Source organism: Pseudorca crassidens, chromosome 1, assembly GCF_039906515.1.
Source record: "Pseudorca crassidens isolate mPseCra1 chromosome 1, mPseCra1.hap1, whole genome shotgun sequence".
NCBI classification, from domain to species: Eukaryota; Metazoa; Chordata; class Mammalia; order Artiodactyla; family Delphinidae; genus Pseudorca; species Pseudorca crassidens.
Window position 1 is genome coordinate 120,675,391 of NC_090296.1, and position 20,766 is coordinate 120,696,156.

At 38.1% G+C, this 20,766-nt stretch overlaps 1 protein-coding gene and 1 non-coding gene across 18 annotated transcripts in view; one reads left to right on the forward strand and one right to left on the reverse strand.

The window, feature by feature from the left end:
* NEO1 (neogenin 1) overlaps window positions 1-20,766 on the forward strand; it is a 241,339-nt gene that overhangs the window by 169,555 nt on the left and 51,018 nt on the right. For 13 of the 17 annotated variants that reach the window (XM_067752811.1, XM_067752949.1, XM_067752918.1 and 10 more), the window contains exons 8-11: window positions 7,211-7,430; window positions 14,290-14,444; window positions 18,782-18,930; window positions 19,307-19,445. In XM_067752811.1, the coding sequence (XP_067608912.1) occupies window positions 7,211-7,430; window positions 14,290-14,444; window positions 18,782-18,930; window positions 19,307-19,445 (663 nt within the window). The remainder of the gene's footprint in view (window positions 1-7,210; window positions 7,431-14,289; window positions 14,445-18,781; window positions 18,931-19,306; window positions 19,446-20,766) is intronic. The other 4 variants (XM_067752851.1, XM_067752959.1, XM_067752861.1 and 1 more) reach the window with 1 other exon arrangement.
* On the reverse strand, window positions 971-1,077 carry LOC137208194 (U6 spliceosomal RNA). Its single transcript, XR_010935527.1, has one exon. It is a non-coding gene; the product is annotated as a U6 spliceosomal RNA (small nuclear RNA).

The window sequence follows — 20,766 nt, forward strand, 5'->3', positions numbered from 1 at the left end:
TGGACTCTCAACCACTGCACCACCAGGGAAGCCCTCCCATTTTCTTAATTGTTTTGGGTTGTTAATGTAGGTCTTCTCCTTCTCTTGTGTTTCCTGCCCAAAGAAGTTCCTTTAGCATTTGTTGTAAAGCTGGTTTGGTGGTGCTGAATTCTCTTAGCTTTTGCTTGTCTGTAAAGGTTTTAATTTCTCCATCAAATCTGAATGAGATCCTTGCTGGGTAGAGTAATCTTGGTTGTAGGTTCTTCCCCTTCATCAGTTTAAATATGTCCTGCCAGTCCCTTCTGGCTTGCAGAGTTTCTGCTGAAAGATCAGCTGTTAACCTTATGGGGATTCTCTCGTGTGTTATTTGTTGTTTTTCCCTTGCTGCTTTTAATATTTTTTCTTTGTATTTAATTGTTTTTGGGGGTTTTTTTGCGGTACGCAGGCCTCTCACTGTTGTGGCCTCTCCCGTTGCGGAGCACAGGCTCCGGACGCACAGGCTCAGCGGCCATGGTTCACAGGCCTAGCCACTCCGCGTCATGTGGGATCTTCCCGGACCGGAGCACGAACCCGTGTCCTCTGCATCAGCAGTCGGACTCTCAACCACTGCGCCACCAGGGAAGCCCTGTATTTAATTTTTGATAGTTTGACTAATATGTGTCTTGGCGTGTTTCTCCTTGGATTTATCCTGTATGGGACTCTCTCTGCCTCCTGGACATGATTAACTACTTCCTTTCCCATATTTGGGAAGTTTTCAACTATAATTTCTTCAAATATTTTCTCAGCCCCTTTCTTTTCCTGGGACCCCTATAATTCTACTGTTGGTGCGTTTAATGTTGTCCCTGAGGTCTCTGAGACCATCCTCAATTCTTTTCATTCTTTTTTCTTTATTCTGCTCTGCAGTAGTTATTTCCACTATTTTATCTTTCAGGTCACTTATCCGTTCTTCTGCCTCAGTTATTCTGCTATTGATCCCTTCTAGAGAATTTTTAAATATATGGAACGCTTCACGAATTTGCATGTCATCCTTTTGCAGGGACCATGCTAATCTTCTCTGTATCGTTCCCATTTTAGTATATGTGCTGCTGAAGCGAGCACATCATCAGATCTTTTATTTTCACAAACGAACTCTGGTGGCAGAAGGAAAAGCCACCAGCCTAATTCTTAATATAATCAGACCTTTTTTTTTTTTTAAGTAACAGATTTTTTACTACATTTGGCCTAGATATCTGTATAGTTCACTTATGCTTTAGGATCCTTGATAATCAGTTGGTACCTGTGAAACCTTTGAGTAGTTTCTGGACATTTTAATTTTGTCATGACTTCAGATAGGTTGATTTTAAGCTCAGGTGTTTTGAGCAACAGAGAAGTCCTAGGACTCAGTAACTATTGCTGTTTCACACTAGAAAAAAATATTGTTTAATTGTTGCAACTAGTCAGTCTAAACCGTTTCATTCTTTTCAACAGTATTATTGAAGTATGATATGTAAAACTCTCTACAGATAACATCATTTTGTATATAGAAAATCATGAAGAATCCATGAGTAAACTATTAGAACTAATAAATAAGCTTAGCAAGTCAGTATCAGTATACATAAATCATTTGTATTTATATATACTTGCAGGAACAATCTGAGATTGAAATTAAGAAAACAATTTCATGTATAATAGCATCAAAAAGAATAAAATACTTAATAAATTTAGCAAAGGAATTTCAAAACTTATGCTCAGAAAACCATAAAACATTTTTTAAAGAAATTAAAGATGTAAATAATAAATGGAGACAATTCGTGTTCATCAACTTAAAGAATTAATACATTCCCAACAGTGTATGAGGAGTCCAGTTTTTCCAACACTAAGTATTGTGTACCTTTTTTGTGTGTAACCATTGTAGTGGGTGTGTAGTAGTATCTTTTTTTTTTAATTAATTTATTAATTTTTGGCTGCCTTGGGTCTTCGTTGCAGTGTGTGGGCTTCTTATCGCAGTTGCTTCTCTTGTTGCGGAGCACGGGCTCTAGGCGCACAGGCTTCAGTAGTTGTGGCTTGTGGGCTCAGTAGTTGTGGCTCATGGGCTTCGTTGCTCCATAGTATGTGGGACCTTCCTGGACCAGGGATCGAATCCGTGTCCCCTGCCTTGGCAGGTGGATTCTTAACCACTGTGCCATCAGAGAAGTCCCTGTAGTAGTATCTTATTGTGATTTTAATTCACATTTTCCTAATGACATTGATGTTAAACACATTTTCACATGTGTGTTGGCCATTTGTATGTTCTTTTTGGTGAAATGACTTTTCAAGTCTTTTGCCTGTTTTTAAATTGGCTTGTTTTCTTACTAATTTATAGAAGTTGATTATATATTCTGATCCTGAATATATATTCTGAATTATATGTTCAAGTCCTTCATCAGATACACACTTTGGAAATATTTTCTGCCAGTCTCTGGCTTATCATTTACTTAGTTATGTTTTCCTTAATGTGCTGAAGTTTTTATTTCTAATAAAATACAATTTATCTGTTTTTTTCTTCTGTATCTTCTGCTTTTGTTATCATGTCTAAGAATACTTTTCTAACCCAAGGCACAAAGACTTTCCCCTATATATTTTTTCAGAAATTTTAGTTCTTCTATTAAGTCTAGGAGCTGTTTTGAGTTAATGTTTGTATGTGGTGTTAAGTAAGGATCTAAGTTCATTGCTTTGCATGGGGATATGTAGTTGTACCAGCATCAGTTGTTGAAAAGACTGTTCTTACCACATTGAAACTTCTGGACACCTTAGCTGAAAACCAGTTGACCACAAATATAGGGGCATACTTCTGGACTCTCAGTTCTCTTTCACTGATCTATATGCCTATTCATATGCTGGACTGTCTCAATTACTAGAGCTTTATAGTAAGTTTTGAAATCGGGTAATCCAAGTCCTCCAACCATTTGCTTCTTTTTCAGAATTATTTTGGCTATTCTAGATCTTTTGCAGATCTTAATATTAAATTTTAGGGGCAGCATATCATCTTAACAACATTAAGTCTTCTAATCCATGAACATTTATTTATTTAGATGTTTTCATTTAGATCTTTATTTAGAGTTTAAAAAATTTCTCTCAGCAATGAGTTGTAGTTTTCAGGGTACAAATCTTACGGGAATAAAATAAAAATATTTTATTCTTTTTTGATGCTGTTGTAAATGGAGTTGTGTTCTTAATTTTACTTTAGGATTGTTCATTCCTAGTGTATAGAAATAGAGTTGGTTTTTATATATTGATCTTGTATCCTATGACCTTGCTAAACATATTTATTCGTTTTGGTAGCTTTTTTTTTTTCCTAGATTCATTAGGGTTTTCTACTCAGTTAATTATTAATTACAAATAAAAACAGTATTACTTTTTCCTTTTTAATCTTTATTCAGTTTTTCTTGCCTTCTTGCACTGGCTTGGACCAGTACAGTGCTTAATATAAGAAGCAGGAGCTAACATCCTTGTTTCCAGCATTGGGGAAAAAGCATTTATTCCTTCACCATTTAAGTATAATGTTCACCATATGTTTTTTAGGTCTAGGAAGTTTACTTCTTTTCCTAATTTGTTGAGAGTTTTTATTATGAATAGGTGTTTGATTTTGTCAAATGCTTTTTCTGCATCTATTGAGATGATCAGGTTTTTTTCTGTTAATATAATATATTACATTGGTTTTTGGATGTTAAACTAGTCTTGAATTCCTGTGATGAATTCTACTTGATCATGGTTTATAATCCTCTTAATATGTTACCAAATATGGTTTACTAATATTTTGTTAAAGATTTTTGTATCTATGATCATGAGGGTTCTGTAGTTTTCTTTTCATGTGGTATCTTTGGCTTTTATATCAGAGTAATACTAGCTTCACAAAATAAGTTAGAAGTGTTTCTACTCTTTTTCTGAAAGAGTTATGAAGGATTAGTATTAATTCTTCTTTTAAATATTTGATAGCATTCACCAGTGAAACCGTCTGGGCTTGGACTTTTCACTGTGGGAAGATTTTTATTTAAATTTTTCTATCTATTATAGTTCTGTCTAGATTTTGTGTTTCTTCTTGAGTAGGTTTGGTAATTTTTGTCTTCCTGGGAATGTTTTTATTTCCTTTAAGTTGTCTGATTTATTGGCATAAATTTGTTCATAATATTCCCTTATAATTTTTTTTTTTTTTTTTTTTTTGTGGTACACGAGCCTCTCACTGTTGTGGCCTCTCCCGTTGCAGAGCACAGGCTCCAGACACACAGGCTCAGCGGCCATGGCTCATGGGCTCAGCCGCTCCGCGGCATGTGGGATCTTCCCAGACCGGGGCACGAACCCGTGTCCCCTGCATTGGCAGGCGGACTCTCAACCACTGCGCCACCAGGGAAGCCCTTCCCTTATAATTTTTAATATCTGTGGGATTCGTAGCATTGTTCCCTCTTTTATTTTTTATTTTGGTAGCTTACATCTTCTCTTAATTTCTTACCCTTGTATTTTTTTAAGAATGTGGTTAAAATTTAATTTTTTCCAGCTTTATTGAGGTATAATTGACAAATAAATGGTAATATATTTAAAGTGTACAACATAATGATTTGATACATATACATTGTGCAAGGATTCCAACATTTAAGTTAGTTAACACATCTATCACCTCACATGGTTACTTTTTTTGGGTATGTGAAAAAGCTTAACCTGCTATATTAAGAAAAGAAAAAAAGCTTAAGGTCTACACTCTTCAGTAAGGTAGAACCTTAGGTAATTCATGTGAGACTTATCTTCTGGTAAAGGTATTTTAATTTTCCTCTAAGCACTGCTTTAACTGCATCTTTTCATTTTTAATATGTTGTATTTTCATTTCATTCAGTTAAAAATATTTTAAAAAATTTTTTCTTGCTATTCATTGACTTGGGTTATTTAGGAGTGTTTTTTGATTTCCAAATATTTGAGGTTTTCCCAGATTTCTTTGGATTCATATATTTTGGGGCTCTTTTGTTAAATGTATATGCATTTGTAATTGGTATATTCAAAGAAGAAATACATAAATAAATGATAACAGTTGGAGATTTCAATATCCTACTCTCAAAAACTGATAAAACAATTAGAAAGAGTATAGAGGACTTAAGCGATCCTGTCAGTCAACTTGACGTAGCTGACATCGTAGACTCTCCACCCAGCAACTACAGATACAGATTCTTTCCAAGCACATATGGAACAATTGCCAGGATAGACTATATGCTGGGACACAAAACAAGTTTCAGTACCTTTTAAAAGGCTGAAACCATACAAAGTATGTCTCCAGCCACAACAGAATTACATATAGAGTGGCATGGACATATATACACTACCACGTGTAAAATAGCTAGCTAGTGGGAAGCAGCTGCACAGCACAGGGAGATCAGCTCGGTGCTTTGTGACCACCTAGAGGGGTGGGATAGGGAGGGTGGGAGGGAGGGAGATGCAAGAGGGAAGACATATGGGGACATATGTATATGTATAACTGATTCACTTTGTTATAAAGCAGAAACTAACACACCATTGTAAAGCAATTATACTCCAATAAAGATGTTAAAAAAAAAAAAGATATCCACAGCAGGTCCATTCTTTGTCTGGATCTTGCTTTCCCTTGCTATGAAAGTGGTAAATCCCACAAGCTCAGAGTTTTTCTCCTGTAACACCTACTGCACGTGCAGGCATTCATCCTGGGCCCTTTGCATTGCCTTCACGAGACTTGGGGGCAAGGGGAATTGACAAAAACAAACAAGAGTCCCTGACTGCTCCCATAACCCTGAGTGGCACAACAAGGACTAAAAACTTCTATTGGCTAAATCCAGAGGCCTCTTAAGCTAAAAACCATGGCTGGTTTTAACACTCCACCACTTCCTATTCCTAGGAAGGGTGATTTAGCCTTTTTTAAATGTCAGTCTCCATATATAATATAGAGATAACAATGATAGTACCTATTTCACAGAGTTGTAAGGATTGAATGAGTCCATGTAAAGAGTGAGAGTGCCATGTAGAAAGTGCTCAATAAATGGTAGCTGTCTAGAGACTTTACGTTGGTCTTCCTCTGCCTTTCCCTTGGAGAATTTATTCTCTGTGGCATATTTATTTAGACTGCCTCACTTTAAAAGATTCTCCTGTAATTCATAGACATTTTCAGGAGGTTGTTGTCCTACCATTTCATTGAAAACGAGGTCCAGAATTGTCATGCTTTCCTCTCTGCCTCTCTTCTAATTTCCCCATTAAGGTTAGGACAGAATTCTAACGAATTCCATGAGTTGAAAATTGTGAGATTAAACGTATACTCCAAGGTGAAGGAGATTTTAGGTTAATATTAGGAATGGACTTCTAAAGTCAGAAGTGTCCAGCAACAGAATGGGCTGACTCCGGGCATACAGACAGAGGCTTTCGACTTGCAGAGCTCTGATTTGCCACTGCTTCATCTGTCCCATCAAGTCCCTGGGGTCTGCAAGCTGTCGTAATCTATTACACTGCAGTGAGGACTGTACCAAACAGATATGCTACCTAATAAGTGTTATATTTGTGTGACTTTGGAATTTGTGATGCACGATTTTATACTGTTGTAGTCAAATGAATTGATGAGAGGAAATGAACTATAACTTAGTGAATTGAGAAAGGTTATCAGACTTCCCTGGGTATTGCCAAATACAGAGAGCAAACTTTAATGTTAGACTCCAGTTGAAGATCTGGCTCTTGAATCTCCTGCAGAGCTAAAGGCACACACAGCTCTGCAGTGAGGTCATGATAGTCTGGGGCCTATGTTGAGTGTAATTAGGCCCATCCATACTACACACATTATTCCATATTTTGATAAAGTGGGAAAAAATATTGAGGTTTTATCATATATAAGACTTTTATGTGCAAAGTTCAACAGATGTTGCATGCTGCTGTCAGAATTAAAGAAAATTACTTGGGCACTGATGTGTCCTTCCATGAAATGTTTTATTCTTAGCTGTCACACTCCCTGTCCCTTGCCGACAACCATTATAGTGACCAGAAAGTCTGCTTGCTCTGCAGTGATGTGTCTTGACTAGTGCCCATTAGTTTTCAGTAGTTACCCCTGGCCTGCATGTTAGCCTTCAGTTTAATGGCCTTTTTTATGTTCATTCATTTTATTTTATTTCCCATCGTGGTTTTGTTTATTTCTTTTTTGTTTTTTGTTTTTTCTGTTCTCTTTTTTAAAACCGTCGTGGTTTGCCCTTCATATTCCCCAATATTTGCACATGACAAGATGTTGCCATCCCAACATTACCTCCCACTTCACTGACCAGTGCCACTACTGACCATCTAGCACCAGCCACAACTGGACCACTGCCTTCAGCTCCTCGGGATGTCGTGGCCTCCTTGGTCTCTACCCGCTTCATCAAATTGACATGGCGGACACCTGCATCAGATCCTCATGGGGACAACCTTACCTACTCTGTCTTCTACACCAAGGAAGGGATTGCTAGGTAAGTGCCTGTATGTCTGGAGCCGGTTAGTTGCATCTTGTCCACCCAAGACCAGCCGTCCCTACCCTGACTCTTTACTGTGTAGAATCTGTACCAACTTTCAGTCCAGAAAATATGATCACCGAGATGACCTAGTTTTAGGTCATTAAAAGTAAATTCCTAAACAGACTGAAGTCCTGGTATTCTTTCCTGCCTCTCTGGGATGACTTGGGGAGAGAGTTATTTAAGTTAGAAGTATTAAAATGTAACCAGGGCTACCGTTTTTTCATAAGAGTCAGTCAGGCACAACCCATAGGCTATGTCTTTCTTAGAACTTTCAGATTCTAGAAATTAAGGTAGTTATTAAAGTAATCTTAATGAATATCTGTCTGCACCCGTACACGGATGTGGGTTGCTGAGCTCTGGGGTGGGGTGGGGGTGGGGTCTCCTTGATGACACAAGAGTATTTAGTGACTCATTTTCCTAAAACAACATTTCATTAAATTTCTCTCCATCTCCACCTCTTTCAGGAACTCACGTTGCCTCTCCATTGCTTTTGGAGATTCTCCAGAATCACCAGGCTGCTTTACTCCACAGTCTACCTTTGTTTTATCTATCCAACCTTATTTTCCTTTAACCCCAGTTTAGCTCACTTTCTAATGAAACCAGTCTAATTCCTGTCACTATGCAGCCTATTTTCCCAGTCTGTTCTCTTCAGTCACTTCCCCCTTGAAAAAACCGTTTTTCAACTGAAACTAAAATTCAGTTAATCTTTCTTGACCCAGACTAAGCCCCATGAAGCCCTCATAAATCTTTCTCTACCTTTTTCAGCACATACAGCTTTTCTCTTGTATGTATGTCTGTGCCACTGATACTGGCACTTAATTATGATAACACATGATCTAATACTACCATAGTTGTTACTCTTCTGTTATTTTATGTGTATTTGTGTTGTTTTCCCAACCAGGTTATAAACTCTTTGGGAGGTACCATGCCACATGCTGACTATGTACTCTGAATATTGCTGAGTAGATTCCTTCATTGTGCTGTTACTTCACACCAAAATAAGAAAACTAAAATAATCTGTTTTGGTTATGGCCCTAACCCATGAAATAAAGCTTGTATTTCTACAAGGGTGCTTAGATTCGATATATATTGTATTTAATACCAGACTGGCAAGTTCAGCAAGTATAGGCACCTTCGTCAAGTCAGTACCCCTTGGTTTAATACTCTTGAGACATCTGAGTGACATAATTTGAGTCAGATAGGTGGAGCTGCTCCCAGGGTCATAGAATGTTCATCCGAACACTGCACTGGATGTTTGGGGAGTTACAAAGATAAGGAAACGTAGAGCTAGTCCCAGAAAGGCAAGATATTACTACCAAACAGAACCTGTCTTAAAATGTTTCCAGTAGGCTGTTAGATCGCATTGCAAACGTCATGGGATTACACAGAAGGAAAAAAGCTTTTAGTAATTCCTCAGAAGCAAGCTTATGTGCATCACAGGGCCTTTGCCCTTGTTGTTCCTTCCACCAGAACTGCATTTCCGTCACAAATAACTGTCTGGCTTCTTGTCCGTCATCCTCAGATGATCCCTTCTCAGGTCTTCCATGACTACCCACCCAGCTTAACCCCTTGGTCACTGTCGCACAGCGGGGCACTTGTTCCCAAGCCAGTTGTTAAATTTTCAGGAAATTTTGCAAACCCAGTGACATGGCTCAGTAGCTCAGAATTGGGTAGAGGGAGTATTTACAGTGAGAAGTGCTACAAACCGGAGCCAGTTGTTAAACATTTACCAGAACATCACTGTAACATACCACCGTATTTTGTTTTTTAGCTTTTGTGTTGTGTTTCTTCAGAACACTTAATACTCGAAATTTTCTCTTCATATTAATGCACTCATGGTGTTTGTCTTGTTCAGTGGAGTATCACCATCACCTGGAACAGAGCCTGGCTTATAAGTAGCACTACAAGTATAAATAAATACTTGTTAAGTGAGTAATTCTAATGAATGGAGAAATAATAATTATTCAAGATATGTTGAGATAATTAACCTCCGTTTAATAGAAGGAATAAAGTTGTATCTCTGTCTTATGTATAACAAGTTATAGATGTATCAAGATGTATTTTTAAAACTTCTAAGTGTATTAGAAGAAAATATAGAAACTATTTTCATCACTTAATGTATCTTTTAAAGGAAGACAGAAAATTCAGGAACCATATAGGAGAGATTGACAGAGTTTATTATATAACTAAAATTCCATGTGATAAAACATAATAAAAAAATCAAATTATCAACTGATAAGCTGGGAAAAAATTTAACATTTGTAGAAGATTGTATTGATATCCAGTCTGTATAAAGAACTTCTACAAATCACAAGTAAAAGACAGATATCTCAAGAGGCAGATGGTATAAGTAGGTGCCTCAAAGAAGTTAGTGGAAAGCCCATTAAAGTTCAAAAAAAAAGTTTTCACGATTACTAACAATCTTGGAAATACAAAATGATGAGTTACCATTTTTCACGTGTAAGGCTGGCAGAAATTTTAAGTTGATAATATCCAGTGTTAAGTGAGCTGAATGTTGGGATTAAATCCAATCTAGACTCTTGGTGGTAGTATAAGTTAGAGGAGCCTTTGGAGAAGGTGATTTGGCAGAATTAAAAAAAAAATTTTTAATGCACATTCCTTTCAACCCAACAATTACACTTCTAGGTGTCTGTCCTATAGATATGCCAATATACATACACATAGGGCACTCATAAAAAATGTTTATGTAGCATTATTTGTAAGGATTAAAAAAAGGAAACAAAGTAAATATCCACTGGTAGAGGAATGGGCATATAGTTAATATATGTATATCCATATGAAGTATGATGCAGGAATTTTTTCAGTGACTTATATCTATATATTTTGATGTGTATATAAATGCCTAGGTCAGTGATTCTCAACCAGGGACAGATTTGCCCCCCATCTCCCAGTGGGCATTTGGCAATGTCTGCTGACATTTTTGGTTATTGCAGCTGAGATGGGAGGGGATGCTTACTGCTGTCTAGTGAGTAGAAGCCAGAGATGCTGATAAACATCCTACAATGTACAGGACAGCTCCCCCCCACCCACCAAAACAAAGAATTATCTTGCCCAAAATGTCAAGATACAGGTCTACATGCCACCTTTAGGTCTCAGGGTGGAACAGGTTTTAAGGAGGGAGAAAAACTAGGACTTTTAATTATATATACTTTTGTTTTTAATGAAAATCTGTCACTTATTAGTGAATCATGTATTGAAATAAGCAGGGATGATTAATAAATGAAGTTGGAATTGAAAAAATGTAGAAGATAAATTGGCAGGGGCAGGAGGACAGGGCAAGTATATGTAAAGAAAGAGGAGATGCAAGGAAGATCCAATTTAATTTGTGTTGTTGAAAGGATGGGAAAGTAAGAAAGCTCTGGCCTAGAGTTTTTGGTCAGAATTAGTAAGAGATTACAATAAAGTGGAAATTTGGAGCCAAGTGTTGGAATGCCAGTAAGAATTTTGTCAATCAGTTAAGAAGGGACCATTTTGGACTTCTGAGCAAGTGTACACTGTGGTTTTATTAAACAGCTTTTATTAGCAGTACTTGGAGGGCACTGCATAAGATTAGAGAGGAAAAGCAGTGGAGTCAGGGAGACAGATCAGTAGTAGCTAGGTTGATCTAGGCGTGTGGTAGGCCCAGATGAAGATGACAGCAGTGACTTGGAACAGACAATAAATCTGGGGAATATTTCAAAGGAATATTCTTGGAGATTGTAATAATAATTTTTGTCGCTTCATTACTTTATGATTTCTGAATAGAAGCAGTGAAGGAATAGAAATAACACTAAGTCAAAGACTAGATCCCTGTTACTTGTTTTATAAACAAAATTTATTTAACCTTTATAAGTTAAATTTTCTCATCTAAAAAATGAAGGTCTTCATAGACTTAAAACATTTCGATGTGAGGATATATGCCGCTGCCTGCATTTACGAATTCCCTTACTTCCTGCATTTGATAACTCAACCACCAGGTGGCATTATGTGCCTTGGTCATGAGCTATATAATTCTGTTGGGTACCTGAGTTTCCTGAAATTCCAAAGGGTTCTTCCTCTGCCATTTCACCTATGAAATGTTCACCTTTTTTTTTTTCAATGCCTTTAATGTAAACAGCAGTATTTTCTGTTAGCCACCAAATGGAAAGTACAGAGTAAGTTATTCCAGAAATTAATAGCATTTTAGAGTTGGACAAAGCCTTACATATCTGTTAGTCTAGTCCGGGAGCTGGCAAACTATAGACCCTGGGCCAAATCAAACTTGTTATTTTTATGGCCCAAGAGCTAAGAATAGTTTTTACATTTTCAAACGGTTACATTTTAATAGGTTATACAAGTAACTACAGTTGACCCTTGAACGACATGGGTTTGAACTGCACACATCCACTTATATGTGGATTTTTCTGTACTATGGTACAGTACTACATGATCCACAATTGGTTGAATTCCCAGATTCAGAACTGTGGATAGGGAGGACCAACTAAAGTTATACTTGGATTTTTAACTGTGGAGATGGTTGGTAATATTTTTCATTTGGCATCTTGGCCTGTAGATATTTACTATCAAGCCCTTTAAGAAAAAGTTCACCACCCTGGGCTCATTCTTTCATTTAATACATGAAGAAACTGAAGCCCAGAAAGAATTGGTGACTTTCCCACGATCCCCTAGCAAGCTAGTAGTATTGCCAGAACTAGAATTGGAGCTCCTAACTTCTGGCCCAGCACTGTCTTAGTATAAAGTGTATCTTTTTCTTTCTCTTTTGACTCTTAGCTAAGACATTCTAACCTAAGACCCATCATAACCTCACACATTTATGAGAATTGTCCTTCATAACTCACCCTGGATCTTTCCTGAAGTCAAAAGTTTTTTTCTAGACAGACACTTGGTTCTGGGACCTCAGACCAATCTACTGTTAGAAGCCTTTTCAGGTGCTAGATGTTTCATCTTAGGGAATCTTACCTACTACTGATTTTTTCTTATTGTAATGCTTCTGTAGAAATTTGTTCTAGGTATTTTCCCCTTTTACATAGAAACAAACAAAAAGATAAACGTGATATCATTAGTATATCATTTACACATCAAAAGGCAAATTTCCATTCATTCATTCAGTACACATTTGCGATGGTACTTCTGTGTGTGAGCCTTCTGCTAGTGCTTCTGTGGTATGTGAACATGAATGAACACTTTCACTTTTATTTAAAGTAAGATAGTGCCCCCCTCCCCCACCCCCCGCTGTCTTTCTGAGAGAGAACTTGTTTAAAGTTTCATGTACAGTGAGCGAAACAGACTATTCTGTGCTCTGGCATGGAGCTGTTAGTTTAATGAAATGTCAAATACCATACTTCCTTTTAGACGGCATTTGTGATTGGATCAAGTGTCAGAAACCTCACAGCATAAGAAATCAGTTGATACTCTCCTTCTAAATCTTGTGATTTAGAGGTTTAGCTGAAGAGAAAATAATATCTATAGATATCCCAAGTGTCTCTGAGCAATAACTTTTATTACCATGATATTCTTTTCCAATGGACCTAACTGACTGTAGACAGACAACCTTTATAAATATGTTGTGGGTGGGTACTGTTGGTTTGTTTTAATTAAAATAACATAGTTTAAAGAACTATAGAAAACTATTGAAAAATGCTCACATCTCCGAAATGCAAATGTTCACACACAGTCAGACAAATTGGCATATGGTCATGTAGAACTAAACAAATCTTAATCAGTAGCTTCAGGGAAAATTATCAGTATTTTAAAGTAAGAATTTAATTCAACAGATTATTAGGTAATTTTAAATAATTTCTTCCACAGAGTAGTTTTGGGCCCTTTTATTGCTCTCTCAAGATAGACACAGATCTTTCCTCACATGATCAGTAATTCTTAAAGACCAGCTATTTGTCTAAAGCAATTATTTTCCTTTACAATATTTGTTGAAAGCAAATATAATCTGGTTTTTGTTATAGTGAGTACAGTATACTGAGCATAATTATGGGCCCAAGTGTGGACACAGAGACCCCCAAAATAGAGCCTGGAGGCCACCTTTTTTAAGAACCTAACTGATAACTGTTTTTGTGTTTTCATCTCATAACACTAGACCACTGGGTTCGTGCCCCGGTCCGGGAGGATCCCACATGCCGCCGAGCGGCTGGGCCCGTGAGCCGTGACGGCTGGGCCTGCGTGTCCGGAGCCTGTGCTCCGCGGCGGGAGAGGCCACAGCAGTGAGAGGCCCGCGTACCGCAAAATAAAATAATAATAATAAAATAAAAGCAGAGTCATGATTAGCTTATTTTATAGACTGGATTCATTTAAATTGTTAATGTTTTGTTCTCAGTTTTGAAAGTGATAATGTCTAATTTTCTTTTTATTGAGAGTCTGTTATCCAGAAGATACACAGCATTCTTTGATACTGTGTGAAAATTGGGTCATACCTATAATCACCTTCTATATGTCTCCCTGAGGATAACCCCTTAAAATTCAGTGATTCCTAAAGCGTACAGAATTGGTGACCAGCTGCCCCATTTGAGATGGCACCAAGAAGATTCTTTGTGTCTTTTCTGAAAGGAAGTTGTGATTATAGCCAGCAGTATCAGTAATGTTTAAGCAAGAACACCAGCGATTTATCAGACATGTATGACATTGCTCTTTGCCAGCGTCCATATTCTGTGCACTGTTCCGCCCCCAAAGGTTTCCTTTTTTGAGAGTTAATTTGACTTAGATTTATTAAGATTTTGATGTCATATGGTATCTATAGGCATTACAATGAAAATGAATCTGCACATTCTGGAAATTTTCCTAATCGATCCCTCTTTCTCCAAAGGGAACGTGTTGAAAATACCAGTCGCCCCGGAGAAATGCAGGTAACCATCCAAAACCTAATGCCAGCGACTGTGTACATCTTTAGAGTTATGGCTCAAAATAAACATGGCTCCGGAGAGAGTTCAGCTCCACTACGAGTAGAAACACAGCCTGAGGGTAAGTCTCCCACCTCTCTGTCAGCCCCACCTGTAGGGAGACCTGTATGAAGGGCTACCTTATATATAGCCTGGCATACCATAGGAGTGCAGAAGATAACAGTTCCTCACCTTCAAGGTCCTTACAAAATAGTTTCGGGAGATCAAATTAATTCACATCAAGCAGCAGCAAATAGTGTAAGACAATATAATTCTGCTGATAGACACCCAAATTTCACTGATCCGTTAAGACCTAGCTCAGATGCCTTCCTAGAACCTTCCCTCTGATCTTATCTAATATTGTATCTCGACAGTCCTAAGATACATTATCATTTTCTTCCTTGAATTATGGTTATGAATGTATCATTAATTTTATGGCAAAGACAGAGTCTTTTCTATCCTTTTATTTCCCACCATATCTAATGCAGTGCCTCACACAGGAAGTAGGTATTTAATCATTGTTCAACGGGATTGCCCTGACCTTTATACATACCACACTCTTTGGAATCTCTTCAGGGCTTTACTTTGGACCTGCTGTCTTTTGTGCTAAATAATGTTACTTCCAGTTACATTTCTTAAGATTTTCTCCAACTGAAATGAGTGTCAAGTTGATTTATCTTATAAATGTCTTCTATGTCTTAAATTTTGGTTTTAAACTATAGGCCAGAAATGACAAGAAGCAGTCAAATCAAAATTAATGCTTATCTCATGAGGCTTTCTTCTACACTTTTACCTTTTAACATGAGCCACTGTTTTTCCTTGGAGCCTTCTCCAGATTTCTTTTACTGTTAACTGCACTAGTGTTTCTGTATTAACAAACTTGCAGTAATAAAATTTTACTTCAGCTAGGGAGCATGGGAGATAAATTCATGAAAGCTACTGACCAGGGAACTAAACATATTAAATGAATTTACCGCTGAAACTATGGAAATAATTCAAGGACTCTGCCTGATGGGTAGAATAAGTAAAGTCGAAAAGCTGTGGAACTTCACTTTCTAATGCTGCAGCAAATCATTTACCCGTCAAACAGTTATTGAGGACCTCCTCTACCAGGCACTGCAAAAACTATAAGAGATGCAGAGGATGGACAAGATAGGAATTCTCCCCTTAAAGAATGAGCAGTCAATATAGGAGGCCATTGATCATTCCAGTAATAGAGCTTAAAGATCAGGAATCAAACCCAAGCAATAACAAGAGGGCCAACAGAGAGCGGGGTGGTGGTGGTGGGGCGTTGATTTAAGGAAAGAATGTGTTCTCGCTGCAGGGAAAGGATGTTGAATTTCATGGTTACTGTGTTCAGATGAGAGCAGGAGCAATCTATTAGATTTCAAACTCAAGCCACGAAGCAAAACTCAATTTCCTTCATTAACTCTCACATATAGGCGTCATTCATGAGAGATAATGGGATACAGAACAAGGAAGAGTTACTGTAAAAGTTAGGTATATCAAGTCAGGTTCCTAGAAAAAGATGAGACCTGAGGTTGGCCTTAAAGCATTTGGCTTAGAGCAAGCATTCTTGGGGAAGGACACTGCTTGACCCCACCCCAAAATAGGACAAACAGTGCACATGCAAGGTGAGTCATGATGAAAGGAAAGGAAAAGACCACTGAATTTGATTCAGTTCCAGGGTTCAATCCTGGGGCCATGAACTTTCTGAAGATACATGAAAATATTTGTGTGTCTGTACATGTTCATATTTTCCTTGGGAAAGAGCCTGTGGTTTTCATTATCATTTCAGAACTTACAAGTCAAACTATTGAGAACCACTGGACTAGAAGGGCCATTGTCAAGTTAGAGATGAAAGAAGAGATTTATTGAGTGCCTGTCATGTGCCAGGCACCATGCTAGGCAGCAAGATGTAAAGACGAGTAAGACTTGACTTCTGTTCACAAGGAGCTTACAGTTTGGTACCAGCGCCAGACAAGTAAACGGGCAATAATGTGATGTACAGTCATCACAAGGAAAGTAGGCAGCACAATCATTTATTCAAGGAATTCGATTAAACGAAAGTAGCTAAATAAGAATATAGATGGAAGGGCCAGCAGATTCTGGTGAGAGTATTTTAGGGGTAGAGAGTGACTATAACATGTTTTGGCAAAAGAGGAGTTAGTGGAGAGAGATTTGCATTTTATCTGGAGGTATTCAGCTTGGGGGCAGGTGGGAGGGGCCGTAAGTGTGGGAGTCAGCCCTGGGAAAATAGTTTACATTTTTAGCTTTTCAAACCAACTTAAATTTTTTTCCATTTTTTAATGCCACTGTACAGATGAAATGGAAGAATTTACTAGCTCCTATTTTAGGATCATCTTTGCCTACATTTAGCCAATGAATATACTGAAAGTGATTTCAAGGGAATTTGTTCTGTTCTCCTTCCCTTTTAAAAAGTTAGGGGAAAGTTTTCCATAGCAGCAGAAGTGTGACGATTCCCACCTGTCAGGCTGCACAAAATATGCTCTTAAGAGAATAACATGATTCATGCCTAAATAAAGCAAACAACTGCCAGAAAACCATATTCAGGTTTCTCTGCTTTGGTAGGAAAACGAATCTTCAACTGTCATGCTGTTATTTAAGCAAGCCAGCTTGTTTTACATTTTGTTTGTTTTTTCCCCTTTCCTTAAATCTAATGGATGTCTGTTACAGAAGCAGTGGCACCAGAGAAATGGTTTTCAGATAGAGAGTATCCACCAAAGTGTAGATATAGGCACCTGCCAGGATTTGTGTATAAACTGGGACTGGAACCTGTCAGTCAGACAAAAAGAATATAGTAAAAAAGGATGTGAGCTGTTGTAGGATTTAGAGCTGGGCAGACAATCAGTCAGCCAATCGTGGGATCTTCCAGTCACATCATCCCACAGAGGGTGTTGTCATAACCCCCTAACTGGTTTTCCTGAGTCCACGTTTTAGAACGAGGAAGTGCTCAGCTCCTAGCTCCACTACCCGCCAACTTTTCCATCTTTGGGGAATGGTTCTTAACCTCTCAGCCTCATCCATAAGTAGGGATGATAACAGTATCCGTCTCATTTGGGTTAGTGCACAGATTAAATAAGATGTAATTTAAATAAATGTAAAGCACTTAATGCTGGCCTGATTGCAAGCATTCAATAAATGGTGGCTATTTTTTAAATTATTATTTATCTAGTCTTGTGCCAGTATTGTTTTTCTTCCATGCATGTGTTCTCATGTTCTTTTTAAATGCAGATCTGATCGTGTCATGTTCCTGCTCATAATTTTTCAGTAATTACCTAACACCTGCAAGAAATAATCCAAACTCATAGCAGGGCTTTAGAGGTTCTCCTTTATCTGGCTCTTGTCATCCTTTGCAGCATTCTGTCTCCCTTATCCATTCTTTGTTTCAACCTGAACCACATGACACTGTCTTCTTACCTGTTTTGTCCAAATTGATTGGATCAATTTCCCTCTTGGTGTCTGAGAAAACTACTCATTCTTCCTGCTCCCCAGAAGTCCTCACCAATCCTTCCCTTTCCTAACCACCCCCACCCAAAGCAGAATTGTGTGCTCTCTTCTTTCAGTTTTCATTACAGACGTTACCTAATCTATCAGCACTTAGGATCTTCTTTGTAACTATATGTCTGACTTCCCTCTAGACAGGGAGTTCTTTGTGGGCAGGGACTCTGTCCATCATTCATTGTATCCCCAGAGCCTGGTAAAAGAAGGCTCTCTTTTTGTGATGTTTGCTTTTATGTGCTGCAGTCCCACTGCAAAACTAGGATTTTATAAACCACAAGAAGAATTCTGCACTGTTCACTTTTTTCTTTGAATAAATTTGAGATACATCGCAGATGATTTTTGGTTTTTCAGTCATAAAGACGGAAATCACTTAATTATATATTATCCTGAAACCACTTCAGTCAGATCACTTGTTTTCGTAGTTTTTATTGTTTTAAAAACATAGCCAGGGCTTCCCTGGTGGCGCAGTGGTTAAGAATCCGCCTGCCAACACAGGGGACATAGGTTCGAGCCCTGGTCCGGGAAGATCCCACATGCCGCGGAGCAGCTAAGCCCGTGTGCCAGAACTACTGAGCCTGCACTCTAGAGCCTGCAAGCCACAACTACTGAGCCTACATGCCACAACTACTGAAGCCCACGTGCCTAGAGCCCATGCTCTTCAACAAGAGAAGCCACCTCAGTGAGAAGCCCACGCACCGCAATAAAGAGTAGTCCCTGCTCGCTGCAACTAGAGAAGACCCATGTGCAGCAACGAAGACCCAACACAGCCAAAAATAATTAATTAATTAATTAAATTTTTAAAAAAAACCATAGTGTGCCATTATTGCTGAGAATGGTCTTGAGGGATGCAGTAAATTTTATTTATGTCGTACTGTCTTGAAATTTTCTTTCTAGTTCAGCTCCCTGGCCCAGCACCTAACATCCGAGCGTATGCAACTTCACCTACTTCCATTACTGTCACCTGGGAAACACCATTGTCTGGAAATGGGGAAATTCAGAATTACAAACTGTACTACATGGAAAAAGGAACTGATAAAGAACAGGTATAATAGGAAGCCATTTTTTAATGCATTGATTGGAATAGTAGAGTTGAAATATATTTCCAAATCTCAAAACCTGCTTGTCTAGAAATCTGAGGAAAAAAATACGTATAAGAAATGAAAAGTTGATGGATTCTATTTCTTGGTACAAAGGTTTATTCTGTAGTTTTTGCCAGCAAGGGTTCCTAAACATCAAGGAGTATTTCTCAGCAAACTGCAGTGCTTATGATTAATTTGCTTTAACTGTTAAATAATATTCTGTAAAAGGGACAAAAATCTGCATTATGTCAAATATAGAATTTGTATAGTTAATTCTTTATTTTGCAGCATTTCTTTTGGCTTGAGTTGTGTATATATAAATTGTTTTATTTTATTCAAGGATGTTGATGTTTCAAGTCACTCCCACACCATTAACGGGTTGAAAAAATATACAGAGTATAGTTTCCGAGTGGTGGCCTACAATAAACATGGTCCTGGAGTCTCCACACAAGATGTTGCTGTTCGAACATTTTCAGATGGTGAGTCTTTCTTCCTGTGGAACAAAATACCATGCTTGGGGGCGCTGGTGGCATAGTAGCAAGATCATGGGCTTTGATGTCAAGGAGATTTGACATCTGAACTGGTTCAGATACCAGTTCTGGTAGTGTGACTTCGGTCAAGTCACTTCACATGTCTGAGCATGTTTCCTTATATGTGAAATTTATAATACCAACTTCATTGGGTTGCTGTAAAGATCCAGTGAGAGAGCATAGAACATGTAGTGCCTGGAACTGAATAGTTTCTCTGTATTTTTATTTTTACTAGATGCTTTTGTATAAGTAAATATTATTGCTTGTTCATAGCACAGACCATCCCAGGGCTGTTGGAAGGCTGGGCTTGCTCTACTTAGTAATCATATTTGCCTGCCAAATAGGTCTTTTTTTTTTTTTTAACATCTTTATTGGAGTATAATTGCTTTACAATGGTGTGTTAGTTTCTGCTGTATAACAAAGTGAATCAGCTATACATATACATATATCCCCATATCTCCTCCCTGTTGCATCTCCCTCCCACCCTCCCTATCCCACCCCTCTAGGTGGACACAAAGCACCAAGCTGATCTCCCTGTGCTATGCAGCTGCTTCCCACTAGCTACCTGTTTTGCATTTGGTAGTGTGTATATGTCCCTGCCACTCTCTCACTTCATCCCAGCTTACGCTTCCCCCTCCCCATGTCCTCAAGTGCATTCTCTATGTCTGCGTCTTTATTCCTGTCCTAACCCTAGGTTCTTCAGAACCTTTTTTTTTTTTTTTTAAGATTCCATATATATGTGTTAGCATACGGTATTTGTTTTCCTCTTTCTGACTTACTTCACTCTGTATGACAGTCTCTAGGTCCATCCACCTCACTACAAATAACTCAATTTCGTTTCTTTTTATGGCTGAGTAATATTCCATTGTATATATGTGCCCCATCTTCTTTATCCATTCATCAGTCGATGGACACTTTGGTTGGTTCCATGTCCTGGATATTGTAAATAGAGCTGCAGTGAACATTGTGGTGCATGACTCTTTTTGAATTATGGTTTTCTCAGGGTATATGCCCAGTAGTGGGATTGCTGGGTCATATGGTAGTTCTATTTTTAGTTTTTTAAGGAACCTCCATACTGTTCTCCATAGTGGCTGTATCAATTTACATTCCCACCAACAGTGCAAGAGGGTTCCCTTTTCTCTACACCCTCTCCAGCATTAATTGTTTGTAGATTTTTTGATGATGGCCATTCTGACTGGTGTGAGGTGATACTCATTGTAATTTTGATTTGCATTTCTCTGATGATTAGTGATGTTGAACATCCTTTCAT